Source organism: Hippocampus guttulatus, chromosome 19, assembly GCF_054856545.1.
Source record: "Hippocampus guttulatus isolate MCC_2025c chromosome 19, RoL_Hgut_1.0, whole genome shotgun sequence".
In the NCBI taxonomy this organism is placed as follows: Eukaryota; Metazoa; Chordata; class Actinopteri; order Syngnathiformes; family Syngnathidae; genus Hippocampus; species Hippocampus guttulatus.
In genome coordinates, this window is record NC_141279.1 from 1,595,583 (window position 1) to 1,613,485 (window position 17,903).

At 42.4% G+C, this 17,903-nt stretch overlaps 2 protein-coding genes and 2 long non-coding RNA genes across 4 annotated transcripts; 2 read left to right on the top strand and 2 right to left on the bottom strand.

The window, feature by feature from the left end:
• Window positions 1-307: 307 nt before the first annotated feature.
• LOC147189496 (protein FAM234A-like) lies at window positions 308-5,155 on the bottom strand. The gene is made up of 12 exons (XM_086138079.1): window positions 5,007-5,155; window positions 4,205-4,503; window positions 4,005-4,115; window positions 3,685-3,867; window positions 3,331-3,455; window positions 2,993-3,125; window positions 2,615-2,747; window positions 2,390-2,530; window positions 2,034-2,115; window positions 1,635-1,787; window positions 1,469-1,559; window positions 308-1,224 (listed from the first exon to the last, which is right to left on the bottom strand). Exons 2-12 carry the CDS (start codon window positions 4,470-4,472, stop codon window positions 1,013-1,015), a joined length of 1,632 nt encoding a protein of 543 aa, XP_085994205.1. The 5' UTR covers window positions 4,473-4,503; window positions 5,007-5,155; the 3' UTR covers window positions 308-1,012.
• Window positions 3,085-3,897, top strand: LOC147189497 (uncharacterized). The gene is made up of 3 exons (XR_015103915.1): window positions 3,085-3,233; window positions 3,345-3,458; window positions 3,764-3,897. It is a non-coding gene; the product is annotated as an uncharacterized LOC147189497 (long non-coding RNA).
• Window positions 5,156-5,518: 363 nt separating the features above from the next.
• LOC147189498 (uncharacterized) lies at window positions 5,519-10,665 on the top strand. The gene is made up of 3 exons (XR_015103914.1): window positions 5,519-5,669; window positions 5,850-5,948; window positions 9,010-10,665. It is a non-coding gene; the product is annotated as an uncharacterized LOC147189498 (long non-coding RNA).
• Window positions 6,162-17,375, bottom strand: LOC147189499 (ras-related C3 botulinum toxin substrate 3). The gene is made up of 6 exons (XM_086138082.1): window positions 17,194-17,375; window positions 14,985-15,056; window positions 14,059-14,176; window positions 11,883-11,945; window positions 11,181-11,340; window positions 6,162-9,102 (listed from the first exon to the last, which is right to left on the bottom strand). The coding sequence occupies exons 1-6, from the start codon at window positions 17,226-17,228 to the stop codon at window positions 8,972-8,974; spliced, it is 579 nt and encodes a 192-aa protein (XP_085994208.1). The 5' UTR covers window positions 17,229-17,375; the 3' UTR covers window positions 6,162-8,971.
• Between the last annotated feature and the right edge of the window lie 528 nt (window positions 17,376-17,903).

Below are 17,903 nucleotides of genomic sequence, written 5' to 3' on the forward strand. Positions count from 1 at the left end.
CTCCCAGTGATTTAATGCCATACTGTACGTTATCATTGGACTATGATCTGTCGCTAAGAAGTACGTGACTGAATCCAATGGACACAGCTCATGCGCGTGAGAACCACAGTTCGCCAATGGTAACCTTTGCGGTCCCCTTTGTTTTCAGCGGTACCTTGGCTTCCGTTTGATGCTGCAATAAATTCATGGAATTCATTTCAATGAGGATGAATTTGGCACGATCCGGCATTATGTTAAATTGTATCATAGCGTCCTCCCAAAGTCAATAGAGTGCGAGTGTTGGTGCGGTAGGTGGATAACAGTTCCAGATGTTTAAAAATCTTTTTAATATTGAACAACTTGAAACTTAAGGAAAAACCCAAGCTTGCCTTCAGAGCAACACATTTTGAATATATTAACATAGGGCAAAAATAAAAATCTTACAAATAGAAATCCCCAAAATACTATAAATGATAGATAAGGCGCTACAACCAATTTGCAAGAATTCACTGCCTCGGCGAATCTTGAAAATAAAACCACAGTGCATCCTTGTAACAAGTGGCGGGGTAGTTCAAGTTGAAATGTAAAAGCTTAAGGCTGTTCTAGTGGTAAAATGTACAGCAGTTACCCCCACTAACCTTTACAGCACAGGTGTGAAACAATTGCATAGATTTGCACAAGAGAGCTTAAGTGGAAAAGAAAAGAATTGCATCGTTGTGAGAAAGTGCAAGTTAAAATACAGCAAAAGGTTCAGATGGATTTCTCAGCAGGCGGTGCGATTGTCAGGGAAAACGACAGCTGTTTTGACAAAACACCATCTAGAATGGTTAGCGTCATAGCTTATATAATTGCCTCAATCATCATTTAACTTCCCGCAAAATTCTTTATTTTCTGAAAACCTTGAAAAAATGGCTGAGGCAATCACGCTATCCGGCATACATGTATTGTTGTCTATGCAAATGCGTGGCCTGAAAACAAACACTTGACACAGAAGGAATGAACAGACAAACTGTCAACTGGTCCAAAGGTTAGTTCAATTATCGCTGAAGCGCAGTCGGTTAAAGGCCTGTTTGATATCGTCGTCCGTTCCCGTGGCCTCGCTATCGCCGATGGGGAGCACCTTGCTCTGCGGCACGTCGTGCTTCAGCTTCCACTTAGTGAGGACGACCGTGCCTTCCGTGTTCTTGGAGTCGGGACCCGTCAGCAGGATGAAGGCGGCGTGACGTCCTCTCTCCATCAATGTCGCTGCCATAAAAATTCACAACAGCCAATTTTACTGATTTATTCGCCGGCTCCCACGTCGCTCAGCAGGCCGTGTCGTGCCTTTCAAAGTCCCATGCGCTTAATGTCTAGCCAACAGTCTCAATCTTGGGTCTTAAACTGGACATTGATGTTAGATTGGATTCAATGACTGGCTTGCGCTGGTCAACATCCATTTTGAGGTTTCAGGGTAGGAGTTTCTATTTAGTCTGAATGACGAATGTGGTACCTTTAAATGTAACGATGTGGTCCGCGATGTTTTCAGACTCGAGCAGCACGTTGGAGTAGAGCGGATACAGCATATAAGAACGATGTTGGACCTGAAACAAGATCTTCGGTTCACATCTAGCATAACAGCGAGCAGTGCGAAGACGTTTCGAACACAAAAGCCTTACGGTGGAGTTGGACTGCGAGGGCAGCAGCCCCCAGAACACAAAGATGGAAATGGAGTTGGTGGTGTGTATGGAGGTGGGTCGAGGCAAGTTGGCGCTGGACACAAGGTCCACTTTCCACAGCACCTCACCGGACTTCCCGTCCAGGATCACCACCTGCGGGAAAAAGACAAGCATTGTGAGTTCACGTTTCTGACCAACATGCAACAGGGTGAAAATCCGCAATATAGAGACCTTTTTTTTTTTTATTCTGTAATTTAGTGCTAATAATATAATGCGAAACACCAAAGCTGGGCTAACGGAAATTAGCATCACTTTTACTAAACCTCAGGACTGCCACGTATGTTGTGGTACCACATCTATTTCTTTTTTTTTTTTTTGTACTGACGAGTTCCAACTTGCCCTCTTGGTGGAGTTGTCCATATCCTCCTCAAGCGCAATATCAAGTATACCATCTTTGTTGAAATGACCAAAGCCAGGCTCCCTAAATGGATGTCAGATAGGAAAAATAAATAAATACAATAAATCAACTAACTTTACCGTTGCTCCATTTTCATAAGACCTATAGAACTACCTCATGTGCAAGTCAAAGTAATTACAGTACTCTTAAAAATACAACTCGAGTGTACTTGACAAGTTCACTGTATTGGAATGAATGGGTTGGAACATTGAAGTGATTCTCCTGCAAACCACTAGAGGGAGCACACGTACCACACTGAGCATGCATCTTTTACTGAATAGGAATCCAAAATGCTTACCTGAAGACTGAGGTGGTATTGAAAATCCACAGAGGCTGTAATGTCTTTCCATCTATTAAGAGTACCTCGTTGCCCGTAACCAGCATCAAGTTGGACGACTGTCCCTTGTCTGTTCTCGCCACACGCCTCAGTGAGTCACACCTACATGCGTCCGGATAAACATCGGGTTCAAATGAGAACGCAGACGTGCCCTGCGAGTGAAGTCCCGGGCACACGGCGTCTTACTCGTAGACGGGGACCGATCCGGATGCGGCCGCGGTTTTTCTCTCCATTTGTTTCGGCTTCTTGAAGCCCGCCTCCAGCCCTTCTTTGGCTTTGGCTGCAATCCTCCACAGAGCCAGTCCGTGCAAGCCGGTGTCTGGAAAATTTGCCACAGAGAAGCATCCGGGTCACTAACATCAGAAAGGTGTAGTACCAAACTACAACCGCGCTAAAATAAAAACGACTTGCACTTAAAGTAAACATGTAACACTATTAGTGAAGAGAAAATAATAGGGAAAACAATTTTAACTTTGAGACAAATGACTATTTTCCTAATAGTCAAGGCTTTGTCCGAAACTTTGCATTCTGTAAATAATCGACGGGTTCGCGACATTCACTAACCCTTTTGCAGCAGCAGGTACTGAGCGCCATCCCCGGTCTTTTGGAGAAGATGACCGGATGTTTCTGTGGTGTTCAGAGCCACTGTGGACCCAATCTGAGCTCCCGTCTTCCCCGAGAGGAACACCAGCTGAGTCTACAATTGAAAGAAGATTTAGCTTAGGAAATAAAAAGGAGGGTTGAAAATTTTAGGAGGGTGTTCAGCAACACAAGTCAACCTTGGGTCGCCACCCTCACATTCAAAGTAAGTCGATCTTAGAGGACCTTGTTTTCGGGATACAACTCTCGCATTGGACCTGTTTGGATACAATGTTGTGTGCGTTGAGTATCTGATTATTTACCTGCATGCCGTCAGATGCCACCAAGGCCACGTCGCTGACCTTGTCCCCGTCCAGATCGGGGACGATGAGCACGGGCAGGCTGCTGTGCAGACCAGGAGGATGCGGCTGCTGCCACCTGACCTCGCCTGGTAATACACACGTGCACACGTCATCAAACTGTTACTGTTGTGGTGCCCATTGTTCTCTTAACATCTCTACCGGTCGCTCAACCTCCATTTTAAATGTACCTCATTAGATTTCTTGGACTTTTTACTTTTAATCCTGGCATTTGAAAACAGATGTATTTTGTACCCCTTACTGATTCATCCATCGATGTTGAAACAACAACCCCCCCCAAAAAGTGATCACCATTACCGTTCGATTTGTCCAGCGCTGACAGTCGGTCGGAATGAAACAGCAGACAGTCCCACTTCTCTCCCGTGTTTGTGTCCAGGCCACACTGGGCCCAGTGGAAGTCCGGATCCAGTGGACGCTCCCACAGGGTTTCCCCGTTGGTCCCATCCACCGCCAGCATAAACACGCACGGCGACGGCAGACCTGCGGTAATGCACAAAGACCAGTTGTTCTCTCATTTACGTCCCCAAAGTTTTGATTTCAATCATTAAAGCTTTTGGAGGGCATCGTGGTGAGGTAGTGAAACGCACATCTGCCTCAGGATTTTGGCCTTATCTTACCTGCATTTGCACATGTATTGTTCAGGCTGGTCTCGGAGGCCTTGACCACAAGTAGGACATCCATCACTTTGTCGTTGCTCGCATCTTGAAATGCTAAGAAGTCATAGGTTTCTGGAGCAAAAAAAGAAGAACATTCGATCCCAAATTGTGATGACACTATCAAAAATCGGGGGGGGGGGGGGGGGGGGGAACACACACACCCGCGCCAGTGAATGTCCTGTTCCAGGAAGCGAGATACTGCGGTCTGACAGGACACGGAATAATGAAGGAGAAGGCAAAGACCACGGTGAGGCAGAGGAACAAGGAGAGGAAGAAGATGGCCGTGCGCCAGTGGGTCAGTTTGGAAAGCCCCAGCACTTCCTTGCAGCCTCTTTTCAATTCGGTGGCTGGAGGCGCCGTCGCCGGCTCCACTCCGTCCTCTCCGCTCTTCAGGGGATCACCCTCGGTGGGACAGTGCGTCGTCTCCATGGTCCTTTTTAGTGCATCGCTCTGCGCAAATCTGCTTGACACAGGCAAAATTCAGTGATCATCTGTGGCACAACATCAAAACTAACCCAGGCTGCACAGTAGTCTATGTGAGATTTCCAGCTCCTTCTGCTACATCTACCTTTGTGAATGTTGGCCTATTGATGCAAACTAAAGGTCACTCCAGATACTTCCCAGCACAGGTCAAACTAGGACTAGCATAACTTGTATTTGCAGGCGTAGAAGAGATCGATTACGTTAGACACATATTTGGAGTACCCGAGTTAGTAGCTACGCTTCTCTGGTGACAAATCTTTGAATGCACGGCCACGACGCTTGTATTTTGGAGTTTGCGGCTTTTAAGAGTTTACGTTTGTGCAGTTTGCTAACTTGTTGAGCGAAAAGGCCAACCCTCACCCCCCCTGACCTCCCCTCCACTCCCCTCAACGTCACACGACAGCTGCAATACGAGCCACCACGAAAGATCCCGTCATTGGAACGTGAGTTCAAAGTTAAAATCAACATGTTTTTACTCACCTTCAAGCGTCGTCTCACGAATCTTTGGCTAAAAAGCTAGAAGACAGGTACGGCTGTTCCCCGTACGCAAGTGAGGGTGGGTGGGAAATCAATTTTTCCGAGTATTTTACCCTGAATTTGTCTGTAAGGTCGACATTCCTTTTGCAATTCTGAACACATTTTCAGATTGATTATAATTCATTATTCTCAATCGTAGTCACACAATCACACAGTGACATTTTCTACGGCAACGCATTACACGATCCACAATATCTGGTTTAAGCAATGTTGCCTAAAAAGTATGACTCAGGGTAGTAATACCAAATGTATAGGAAGCTCCGCTCCGCCCTGATTGGATAAATGTATACTAATGCTCAGCAAACTCTGCATTGATTGGATAATATTGCGGTTCTCCAACGCTTCCATGCTCCATCTAACCCCAAAACGGAACTTTGACAGTAGTCGACGTAATTTCCCCTTAAAAAAAAGAACGCTTAGAGAACGTCTGGAATCGGCGATGCTCGACCGAATGACAGTTTTTCCACTCCTACAATTAATCAGAAGCTCCCATTTTTCTGCCGCTTCCTTTGGTATCAGCGCCGTCGACGAAAGAGCCAGCAACAATGTCAGCCCAAGCTCAAATGCGAGCTTTGCTCGACCAGCTGATGGGAACGGCGAGGGATGGTGAGTGGCTGTTTGTATGCTAGGCCAGCAAGCTTTAGCCCGCTAGCCAAGATGGAGCCAGTGGTGAGGCAGGCCTGCGTGAATGCAAACGAGGCAAACGTCATTATTACATGCGCACATGACGTGGTTTTGTTTGTATCCATTGGTCTTTTTTTCTTCATTTATTTGTTTGCTGGACAGCGCATGGACCTGGGAGAGTGTACCAAGATTCACGACCTGGCCCTCCGAGCAGACTATGAAATTGCTTCCAAGGAGCGAGAGCTGTTATTTGAGCTGGACGTAAGTGACCTCGCGACAAGGCGAAAAAGAACTCGTCAAGACCAGTTTCTCTTTGCCTCTGCGCCGCGGGTTGCGTATTTTGCTTTTTTTTTGTGTGTGTTGTTTTTTGACATATCTCGGTACTTTTTATTCCATTTTCTTTGATCATGTACATGTAATGTCTCGTGTGTCGAATAAATCAGGACAACAACAAAAAAGCCGGACGTACACATACACATTTGTATTTTGTATTCCAAAAAATTGAAATGTTTAACCCCGCAGACGTGAAGTAATAACAATTTAAAAATGAGACACAGTTGTAACAAGTATACAATTCATCTTACATTACATACATACATGGCCAATGATTTTCAACCTCTCCTAAGAATTACAGTGTGTCAAATAACCAGAGAACTCCCATGCAATAGTAGATTAGGAATTGGTGCTGTATTACTTCGGCACCTTATCTAGGCAGGACAACACAACATTATCAACCACATAGTTTGCTATGCCAGCCAAAAAATGCAAAAAACAAAACAAAACAAAAAAACCCAGTAAAACAAAAAAAAAAAAAAGAGTAGGAGTGCCGTGTCTCACCAAGAGGGGGAGACAAACACACCACAGCCCCGCACCCATGCGGAAATGCATTTACAGTACTTTACATTTCATAAAAGGCGCTTTTTTTTGTCACCGACAGCTAAATGCAACTGAAATTTCCCCTTTATTTTACAATATTAGCAACACTTCTAACTTCAACGTTAATCACTTCGCCTCATTTTTTTTCGAGTTATAAGAGTTAAATGGGCCTTCGTTTAGCTATTCATAAAGCATTCGTTTTCTAACAATTATACATCAGAAGATGTTTAGTTTTTGACAGCCGCATTTATTACTGCAGTACAATATGAAATAGTACCAAAAAACTTGACACTAGACACTTGGCTTAAAACAATACTGTCGTTCATGCACTTTCCCCGGACGATCAAACAACGCCCCCCCCCCCACACACACGCACGCACGCACACACACACACACACACACACACACACACACGACATCAAAACAATGGCAGAATAGTTTAAGACCCGCGCAAAGTCCTCCACACTCAGAGGCAGCAAGGTTTTCCGCGGTTGTCTGTCACATGTTCACAGTTACGATGAAGTTACTCAAACACCTGAGTAACATCAAATGACGTTTGACCACAAACAAAAAAGTCCATGGAACCCAACAGGGAAGTCAAGGATTTCATCTTGTGTTACTTTTTTTTTTTTTTTTGGTAACAAAGATTTTAAATACATCTTAACAAATAGTGATTTAAAGTCACAATTGTGTCCTTTAGAATGTGATATCAGCATATTTGCGGTCATTTTTATCCCGAGGATAAAGCCACTGTTTATTAGTGTCAATAAAATACGGCACAATTTTGATATATTGATGATTCCTTCATTGTGCTAGACATAAATGTGTCATATCAACAAAAGGTCAGAAAAGAAGGAGGACGTTAAAACTTTATCTCCGCAATAACAGGTTTGCCAAATATATTATAAAACTCATGCGAGGTCATTGTCTTCTGGAAAACCATTACATAATTTCATATTTTAACGTTGAAGTAAATTTAGATGCAATACAGAAAGAACAAAAAGAGATTCCAACGACCTGCTAGTTATTGGCCAACAACATAAAGTGAAAACACCTTCTACCCTAAATCAGTTTGTTCCGAAATACAACGCCATCACGACGAACTAATTTCCGGTTGTAACAATTTGTTTTTATGCAAGGCCCTGCAAGGCTAAAGTTAACAAACTTAAAACCTCCCAAAGAATAATAAAATGTGATGTACAGTATGTTCAAATACGTCACAGGACATAAAACGTCACAGACCAAAAAATGACCTCCAAATTTTCTTAGTCATGGACCAGAATTTTCCTCAGTTCATTTTATTTCCGGGAGTATTTGACTTTTGAAGTATTTCATTTTAATGAATACTCCCATGAAACATTATGATTCATTTGTACTTGCGAGACACATTTTATTGATGTGTTAGAATTTATAATATAACAACCACCTAGCAAAATTCTTCTTGCCATTTTGCTTAACCCTTTCAGGGACAGCGGTAACTACAGTGGACAGCTTATCATGTTATCAGGTTACAGGGTGCATGAAAGGCTTAAATTTGAAATTTTAACCATTATTTTAGTGTTTGCTCAATTTCACCTACCTAATCGAAAGTATTTTTTCATCATGTTAACCTCTTAAAGTCCTTCTAATCAAATGGCAGGACAGTATTTGGAGGTATTTGTAATTTCATTCATAAATATTTGCATGATGCCTATCGGCTATAAATGCAGTTCAGGTTGTATTTTACCAAAGGCAAAATATTTTGTATTTTTCTAGTAATCAAGATTAAGTCAATCCCAGCGCTATGTATTTATTTGTTTATTTAAATAACAGTGTTCAGTAACAATGGTGTCATCATGCTTAAACCCTTTCAGGGACAGCGGTTACTACTGTGGACAGTTTTTCATGTTACCAGGTTACAGGTTGTGTGAAACGGTTGAATTGTAATTCAAGGACTAGTTTTATTGGCGGCTAAATCTTCAAGTAGTTTCTCACCATAATCTCCTAATCTAAGAATTGATTCCGGCATTTTTAAGACACGTTCACATTTTACGTTCTATCGCTCAACACGGCATTCATTCAAGCAAGCGGGACTACCAAAGACGGGAATGTAGCTGTGCGAGACGAGGAATAGAAACCTTTGTTATAGCCCTCATGGGAACTCGGTGTGGTTCTATGGATACAAAGTACTGCAGGTACGCAGTCACTGTATTTTGACCTTATTCAGTAATGAGAACACAATCGAGAGAAGTATCGGTCCTGTGACCAATATCGCTTTGAAAAAAAAAAACATCAATAGAAAGAAAGCAATCTTAGCAGTGCACACCCACTCAAGCTAGTTTTCTCTCCTCGTCATCCTACAGATATAGTGGTTCTTGTTTAATGACTTGCAGTTGACATGTCTTTTCTTTTTTTTCACGGTCGTCTTCTCAGAATATGGTGCACCTCTTTCCCCTCTTCTTCACAGGCGGGGGGCAGAGCACGGCTCGGATGGCCTCGTCGAACACTGTCTTCAGACCTCGCTGGGTCAGCGCAGAACACTCGAGGTACTTTACAGCCCCTGAGGACCAGGAAAAGACCATGATCAAGGGACATGTTTCCCCCCCCTGCAAAAAAGACCTTGTTTCCCAGGCCCACCAAAGTCCATCAGTTGTCGTCAGTTTGTCAAAGGTGGTAGCGTCTCTCGGCTTGAAGCTCACCAACAGCAAACGTCAAGGTATCCTTAAGCGAGTTACTCGACTGGACTGATCTGAAGTACAGTGGTACCTCCCTACTTACAAAATTAATTGTTTCTGGAAGGAATTTCGTAACTAGAAAATTTTGTAGAGACGTGTTTTCCTGCCCGAATTCGTTCCAAATGTTTATTTATTCAATTTGCTAGTAATCAGCAGAGCATGGGATAATTTCTCCCCCCCAACAAAAAGCATATTGTGACAACAAGCTACATGTGAAAAGATATACTCTATGTACAACAGTAACTTTTTATGACGAGTAGTTTTTGCATCATCTGAACAGTCGATAACAATGAAAATGTGCTTTTGATGGCAAAATAATGGATTTACTGTACAAATGTTCAACAGTGTAACCATTTTACATTTAACAACTTTACAAACTGTTTGCACATTATTTAGTAGTAGTAGTAGTATTTAGTCGTGCGTGTGTGTGTGGTTATGTGTGCCCATGTATGTATGTCTATTACACTATAGCTTCTTGTTCTAAAATCAAATAATCTTTTCTATCTTTTGTGAGGCTCTTCGTAGTCAAACACTTTGATCGATCACTAGCTGCTTGTCACAGTCCAGTTGTGCCGTGTTCAGAGGGTGCACATTGATTTTATCGACGTGATCTCATCCAAAAGAGCCCATTACTGACATCTGCTGTCCATAGTTAGTGTTTTGTCTATCTTTTCTTTTTTTTTTCTTTTTCTTTTTTTTACTTTACCAGCTTAATGATCAAATCCAAGTTGGCCAATACTTTTCTCTGCCAAAAAAAACAAAACAAAACCCCAAAACAAAACATATTGACAATAACTGCCATCGCTGGGGCTGCTCGTTAGGGTTCCCAGTGATGACATTTCATGTCAACGCCAACGAGTGAAGCAATAAGACATGTTTTATTTACACTCTGGGTAATCAAAAATCCTGAATATTGCCTTCAAGAACAGCTAATCTGAACTACTTCAATGAACTCGTACTACCTTTAGCAAAGCGCATGCACGACCACGACAAAGAGACGTCATCAGTCTAATATCTAATTCACAACTGTTGCCAGCCTGTCTTCACCGCTACTATGACTGCTGCCATACGATACAAGGACAGCATCATTAATTAGCCGTTTGGTTTTTTTAGCATCCTTAATTAGCGACGGATCATGATTTCCGAATGTCGTGTTGATGTTGATGGTAACAGTATGTGATGACTACAAAAACTGAGCTCGGGCAGCCTCCAGTCGAGAGGGCAAGTCAAGCCAGCTGCCACGCGCGAAGAGCGCCAACTTCAAAATGAAGGCCTACCAAGGCATTGCTGTTCATGTATTGTTTGTAAAGCTTTTATTTTTAAGATGGCCTTCGCTGCGGGTTGCCTTCCTGACAGTGTCCAACCAAAATAAATGGTCATTTAAATCATTCGATGTCATTGTGAGCAAAAATTAGGCCAAGAATGTGCAGGATTTTTCATTAAAATTTGCCATGGCCAAAAAAATACTGAACGCTACTTGGCCTATTGCCGTTTGTTTGAGTAGCGTAAAGAGAAATAATCGCAGTTATACGCTGGCGCACAGTAGCAGCCAGGCTGACCACTTTGCCTGCTCGGTGGCCATGTTGCTAGGGGCAACATTTCCTTCAACGGCAATGTGTGGACTTTGAAAATAAGTTCGAACATATTTCTCAACTCATTTTCACAAGCTTGACTGTTTTGTCCAGGTCAAATCATGTGCTATCAAAATATACCATTTGGAGAAAAAAAAAGTTCTCTTGTGGTAATTAGTATGGTTGCGATAATCATTGGAATATTCATCATTGTGACTCATTTTGCCATGGCGGGTCACATTTGTATTAGAATTACTGAAATGCTGGAAAAACATCAAAAGAAAAACGCCCCCCCCCCCCCCCCCCGTGACATTTGGAACACCTGATCTTACCAATTTCTCTTGCCATGGCCAAACCCTGTGGGTAGGTGATGGGGGAAAGCTTCTTGTCCCGCAGCCTCTCAATGGTATCCTTGTCATCTCGCAAGTCTAGTTTGGTGCCCACAAGGATAATGGGCGTGTTGGGGCAATGATGTCTCACTTCAGGGTACCACTGATGTGCCACACATACGAGACACACAAATACAAGGACACACAGACACATGCACACATCCGCACAAATGCATGTACCAAGTTGGTGACAGGAGAGAAAGAATAGTTAGTTTGATATAAAGGCCGAGCGTCGCACGCCTTTCCGCGACTATGACAGCATTACGAACGGATCAATCTGGAATGCAAGCATGTATGAGCACAGAATATCCCCAGGCAACCTATCCACGCTACACTGTGAGCTTTGACCCTCAGAAAAAGTGTGATTTCATACGAAAGTATCTCATGATACTCAGCAGACAAAACCACAGAGGTGCCGGCGCGCTCACTCTGCAGAGTGTTTGAACTCATTCAGACCTCATTTTGCAACCTTTTTTATGGCCCGCAGGGTACAAATCCAGTAGATTGTAAAACGAGGTCTGGATGAGTAGTGGGCAGTGTACTAAGCCAGGTGGAGCCAAAGATGTGCCTCGTTGTGGTCAGACTCGGCGCGGTGGGAGTAAAAAGGAAAGGGAGGGAGTTCGGGCGATCAGTCAGCGTACTGACCTTAGCTCGGACGTTCTCAAAGGAAGCCGGACTGACCAGGGAGAAGCATATCAAGAACACATCCTGGGAGAGAACCAAAGACATGACTAGTTGAGAGCAAGATCTGTTTGTGCTAGACTGCGTGTGTTTTCATTGGAAGTACACCGTTTATTTCATTTTAACGTGCAATTTCTTTTGGCTATTGTATTTTCCGCACAATAAGGTGCTTCGGAGTATAAGGCACATCTTCAATGAATGGCCTATTTTAAAACCGTTTTCATCTATAGGGCGCGCCGCGTTATAAGGCGCATAGAATAGAAGCTACAATAGTGGTTGAGGTTGCTTTATGCATTCGCTAGATGGAGCTACGCTAAAGGGAATACAATACAATAAAACACCGCTTTATTTATAAAGAGCACTGGCTGCGGTTTCCTTATGCATCCACAAGATGGAGCTACACTAAAGGGAATACAATACAATACAGCTTTATTGAAGTAGAGCTTTCACAACCGCTAGATTACAGAACATTTAAAATACCACGTCTAAGAAATCAGAACACTGATCCATATAGAAGGCGCAACGGATTATAAGGCGCACGGTCGGCTTTTGAGAAAATCTAATGTTTTAGGGGCGTATTATAGTGCGGAAAATAGGGTATTTTATTTTAATTTTCCTCTGCTTGAAGCGCCGTGTTAATGTTTAAGCCGCACTTAATGTTATACTGCCTACAATAAGATGAAATATTCAAATATTCTTTCTCAGTTTTGTTGAACACTGAAGGCCTTTTCACACTGCACATAGCAGCGCGCCATCAACGAACCCATTTATTGTGTATGTGGTGGGATGGGGGGGCGGGCGGCACTATGGAATGCAGTGTTGCTGGCGCAGCATAGCTGAAGCACGTTTGCTGCAACGGCGAGGCGCCTGGAATCAAAAATGGTTCTATTCAAGTGCTGCAATAGAATGCTATCATAAAGCCTTCAATTATCGGTGGCTCGGTGATACCATCCATGCATCGGTATGTGATTTAAAAAAGAAAAATGTTTCTGACCTTATGCCACTCAAATAGGAAAACATTTACATCCTCGAAATCTATTTGAGTGAATTTTATTATTTTTCACATATTTTGAAATGTTACATAATTACCAATATTTATTTACTAACACACAATGAGTTGATATAAAGCGTTTTAACCCTGTCAGGGACGGCGGTCACTACAGTGGACAGTTTACCATGTTATCAGGTTACGGGGGTGCAGGGATTATGAAAAATGGCTCCTTGTCCATTAATAAATATTTATCATCAAAAGAATTTGCCCTATTAATATAATTCATATTATTACTTTTACTTCACTCATTTTGTTGTAGCCATGATATGATGAGGTGTACATTTGATCTATAAACTCGTGTTTGCATATTCATGTATAGATTTCGTCAATGTATACCGCAAAAATATTTCAAGAGACATATGATTGAGTTATTCAGGCTTCGAGGATAAAAATGGAAACCAACTCCAATCCTACATTTGCATATTGTTTTTTTAGCTAGTCCCTCAGGGAAACGAGTTGGATTCAACCTTGAATTTTCAGGAGCTGACCAGGTGCAAAATTAGATTTTATCCTCGGCACGGAATTCTCGATGACCGAATCCTATTATTAGTTGATTCCGTACGTGCACGTACTGGTAGTGAAGTGGTACAAACCCCAGATAAAAAAAAAAATGTGTCGGTTGTGTCAGGAAGGGCATTCAACATAAAAATTGTCCCACAGATTTCATGCAAGAGACTCACCGTGGCGAACCCTGACAGGACAAGCCAAAAGTCCAAATAACATGAATGCATGTACAGACACTATATGCGTATTGTACCAAAGTACTCTTCTTCATTTCAATTCATCAGTTGAGCGACTCTCGGTGCACCAGCGCTCTATGGTGTCTTTATAGAGCAACGTAACATCCGCTGTGACGTGTGCCGCGTTAATCTCGCGAGAAAAAAAATTAATCCCGTTAAAATTCATTTAAATTAATGCCAATAAAAATGCGCTAAACTCACAGCTCTAATATATACTGTATATATATATATATATTATATATTATATATACAGAGAGAGAGAGAGTTAAACGAACATATATTCATATTAAAAAGATAAACCGAGAGAGTGCCACAAAAGAATGATATCCGAGAGAGCAGGTTTGATTACCGTCTGTGGGTAAGATAATGGTCTGAGTCTGTCGTAGTCCTCCTGTCCGGCTGTATCCCAAAGGCCCAGATTGACCGGTTTCCCATCCACCATCACATTGGCGGAGTAGTTGTCAAAGCTATAAGAAGGATTCGTTGATGTTTTAGAAAGATGACCAGATTTTGTAGCCCTGCCTAACAATGTGAAGCTTGTTTGGACTGTTACGTGCTCTACGATTGGCTGCTGAAAGTGCCTCTGCGCTTCTCAATTAGGGCTGAACAACGAATCAAATGCAAATTGACATTGCGCAACAGCAGAATGCAATTTTCAATTCACAAAGGCTACAATTTGGAGAATCAAAAACAGACGGACAATTTCGGTTGGCTCGTCGGCTTTATTTGGAAATACAGTATACGGTGGCTATATCTATTTATGTCGTGTTTCGAGACTTCTCAAAACACCTGCTGGAGACACACAAGAACAGAATCATGACATCTTAAGCCTTAAGCAGCCTGTGTCTTGTGTGGGAATGTCTCGCAATCTTCTTTCCAACTGTCTGTAACGTTGACCGAACCCCGACAAAAACAAAACACAACATTCGCTACATGCGCGCACACCTGCAAACCTTTGCCGATAAGTGAGATACGCATTAAAGTTTTGGATCAACCAAGCAATGACACGGACGGGCGGTAATGTTAAAAAAGTGAATGCAAACAAGCGCTTTATTAGAGTCCACTGTTGTTGTGGAGAAATGGAAAAATCTTTGTTCAAACAGAAATGGAAAAATCTTTGTTCTCTATTGGCACGGTGCATCATGGAATGTATTTAGATTTTCTAGTGAGCATCCCTTCTTTTCAATGCGTTGTGGAATACACTGAAGGGCACAATTTATGCTTACTGGCAAACGACACGACAAAACGGCAAACTCACAACATTATTTTACTCACACTGTGGGGATGTATTCGCCAGGGAATGCATTGGTGGTGTAGCTAATCAGCAGACAGGTTTTGCCGACAGCCCTGAAAGACAATGGAGGGACAAGTAGTCCAGAGTTGCATAGCGTATGTGCAAAAAAAAAAAAAAAATCACTCTGAGTACGGCTCGTAAGTATGCAGTGTGTGTGTCTGATTGAAGGGAGGCGGAAACTCTCTTTCAGTGAATTCCACACAGACACTGGCCTACATTCATGTGGCCTGAGGGGCACAGTTGTCCTCTGATTTTACCCCCATCACAGCTCACGTGCACCCACATTCGTAATCACAGACACAATTGTCCTCTCATCGACTCACACATAATTGCTGATGCATAGAAGAGTATGACACGGTGCCCAAAGTTTTTTTTTTAGGGGAGTTGAACTTGTTTGAAATCATTTATAACGCCTGACAATTTGGATGAGCGAGCTTAAAATGTCTATTTTCTCAGTCACGTTTTGGGGGGAAAAAAAGCACTTTTATTTTCATGAATTACACGTTCAATAACGTTTTCCTCGTAATTCATTCCACAAGAAGTACTTGTACGTCTTTTTAAAATTAGGCCCCGCCTACCAAGGACGTACATGTACGGTACGTCTAAATTAGGGGTGTCAAACTCATTTCACATTGTGGGCCACATACGGCTTCGGTAGATGTCAAGTGGGCCGGACCATAAAAATTATGCCATAGTCTGCTATAAATAACCAAAATAATATCTTTCCTTTGTTTTGGTCTAAAGAAGCACAAGAACATTAGGAAAATGTTGACATTTAATAAACAGATCTTTTACAAAACATTTCATGAAGCTCCTTAGATTTCCTTAGACAAATGTGCAATTTACTTTTATTTTTCACATACAGTAATCCCTCGTTTATTGCGGTTAATTGGGACCAAAACCACGCGCGATAAACGAAAATATGCGAAGTAGCGAGCAATTAACATATACAGGTAATATTTATTTATTTATTTATTTAAGTCCGCAAACAGTCCGGGAGAAGCTGCAAAACAACAGCGAGTCGCATAGAGCAACATATACAGTACTGTACTCCATGTATATGGGGGAAAAAAATATGAATATGTTTGAAAAAATCCGCAATGCACCGAATCCGCGATAAACAAACCGCGAAGTAGCGAGGGATCACTGTATATGTATTGCAACTGATCCCACTGATTGTACAAAGGCACACAACTTTAACAAGTAATTGGTATTGAAAAAATATAGTCATGCACTTTTAAGATTAAACGAGATTTATAAAGAAAGGAATTTTAAACCATTTACAGTGACCCTCGCTATTTCGCGGTTCGTTTATCGCGACTTCGGTGCATCGCGGATTTTTTCAAACATATTCATCAAAAATAAAAAAAATCTCATATACATTGAGCACAGTACTGTATATGTTGCTCTATGTTTATTGGTCGCTACTTCGCGGATTTTCGTTTATCTTGGGTGGTTTTGGTCCCCATTAACCCCGATAAAGGAGGGATTACTGTACATGTGCATATAAAATCGAAATGTAATCCCTGCCTACACCTTACAAACTAAGAGGAGTGCTATTAAACAAGACTGACCCACTTGGCCACTCCCTGCCTGTAAACGTCCATATGCTCCCAAACAATACATCTTTAAGTGTGCAACGGAGGATTTCTTTCGAACAAGTGCACTAACTACGTGTCATCACTTACAGCTATTTTGCAGACTTAAAAAACAGTAACTGGAGCGTGTCTGTCGTTGCCTCGCTTAATTATGACGATCGCTTCACAGTGGCTTCAATCGGCAAGCGTTATATCGATAGTACCATGGGAATGACGAAGATGCATGCATGCAACTGAATGAAAAAAATTAGGGCACCGGGGCCTGCTTGTTTGTTAACAGGACAACACATTCCCAAGCGTGCATCAGCACTTCAGCCTGCCTCCAGTGGCCTACAAGGCGTGTAGGTGGTCCGCATCGTATCCCGCCGCATTTTAGCCGAATAACCTTACGATACTCTTAAGAGCCACCATTAAGGTACGAAATAGAACCAAGAAGCACAACAACAAAAATGTAACGAACATCAGGGGTAGAGTGCACAAAAATAGGGCGATCGACAGATCAGCGAGCCCCAGCCCCTTTTTTTTTTACATAGCATCCTCCGTGGACACATCACGGGAGAGAGAATCTTGACACGCGTAATTTTTTTCTTACCCGTCGCCGACTACCACGCATTTGATAGCTTGCATTTGTACACGAACTAAGGGCTTCCGGGGAGCCGGCGCTGGTCGTTTAATAGATCCGACAGGGTGCACTTAGGACTCGGATGAGAGCAGTGAGCCAGTCTGCTCCGCGGAGGCGCTGCAGTGAAAGGGGAGACGACGAATGCTTCCGAGCGGGTCCGGAAAGTACCGAACAACTGTTTCGAAGGGGAAAGGCCGTTACCGTTGCAGCGCACAAGAAAATTACCTCCCCCTACTTCCGGTTTTTCCTAGAGTGTCGCAAGTATTTTTTGGGGTCTATATATTACTTACTTACTTACTTACAGTGATACCATTGATACATATATTTTATTTTCTAAGACTGTCAACATTTGTTAACCCTTTCTGTAACAAATCAATGCCTCTTCACCCTTGAAAAACTGTAGTGAAGTTGTCAGGTAGCTAACAATTAAAAGGCGTGCTATTACATGTATTATTGTCGCCTAAAGTTAGCACGTCTTGGGTTGTAAAAACAAAACAAAACAAACGTTGCGCCAGCTATAAATACGTTACAAGCCCCGGAAGTGGCATTGTGACAGGAAAATCCGGATATACAAAGCATTGAACAAAAATACGGCTGGTGACTTATCTTGACAGCAAAGATCTTTGGTAATAGAAACAAGTGACCTCATGCATCTTCAGCCCCATGCCACAGACGAGTGA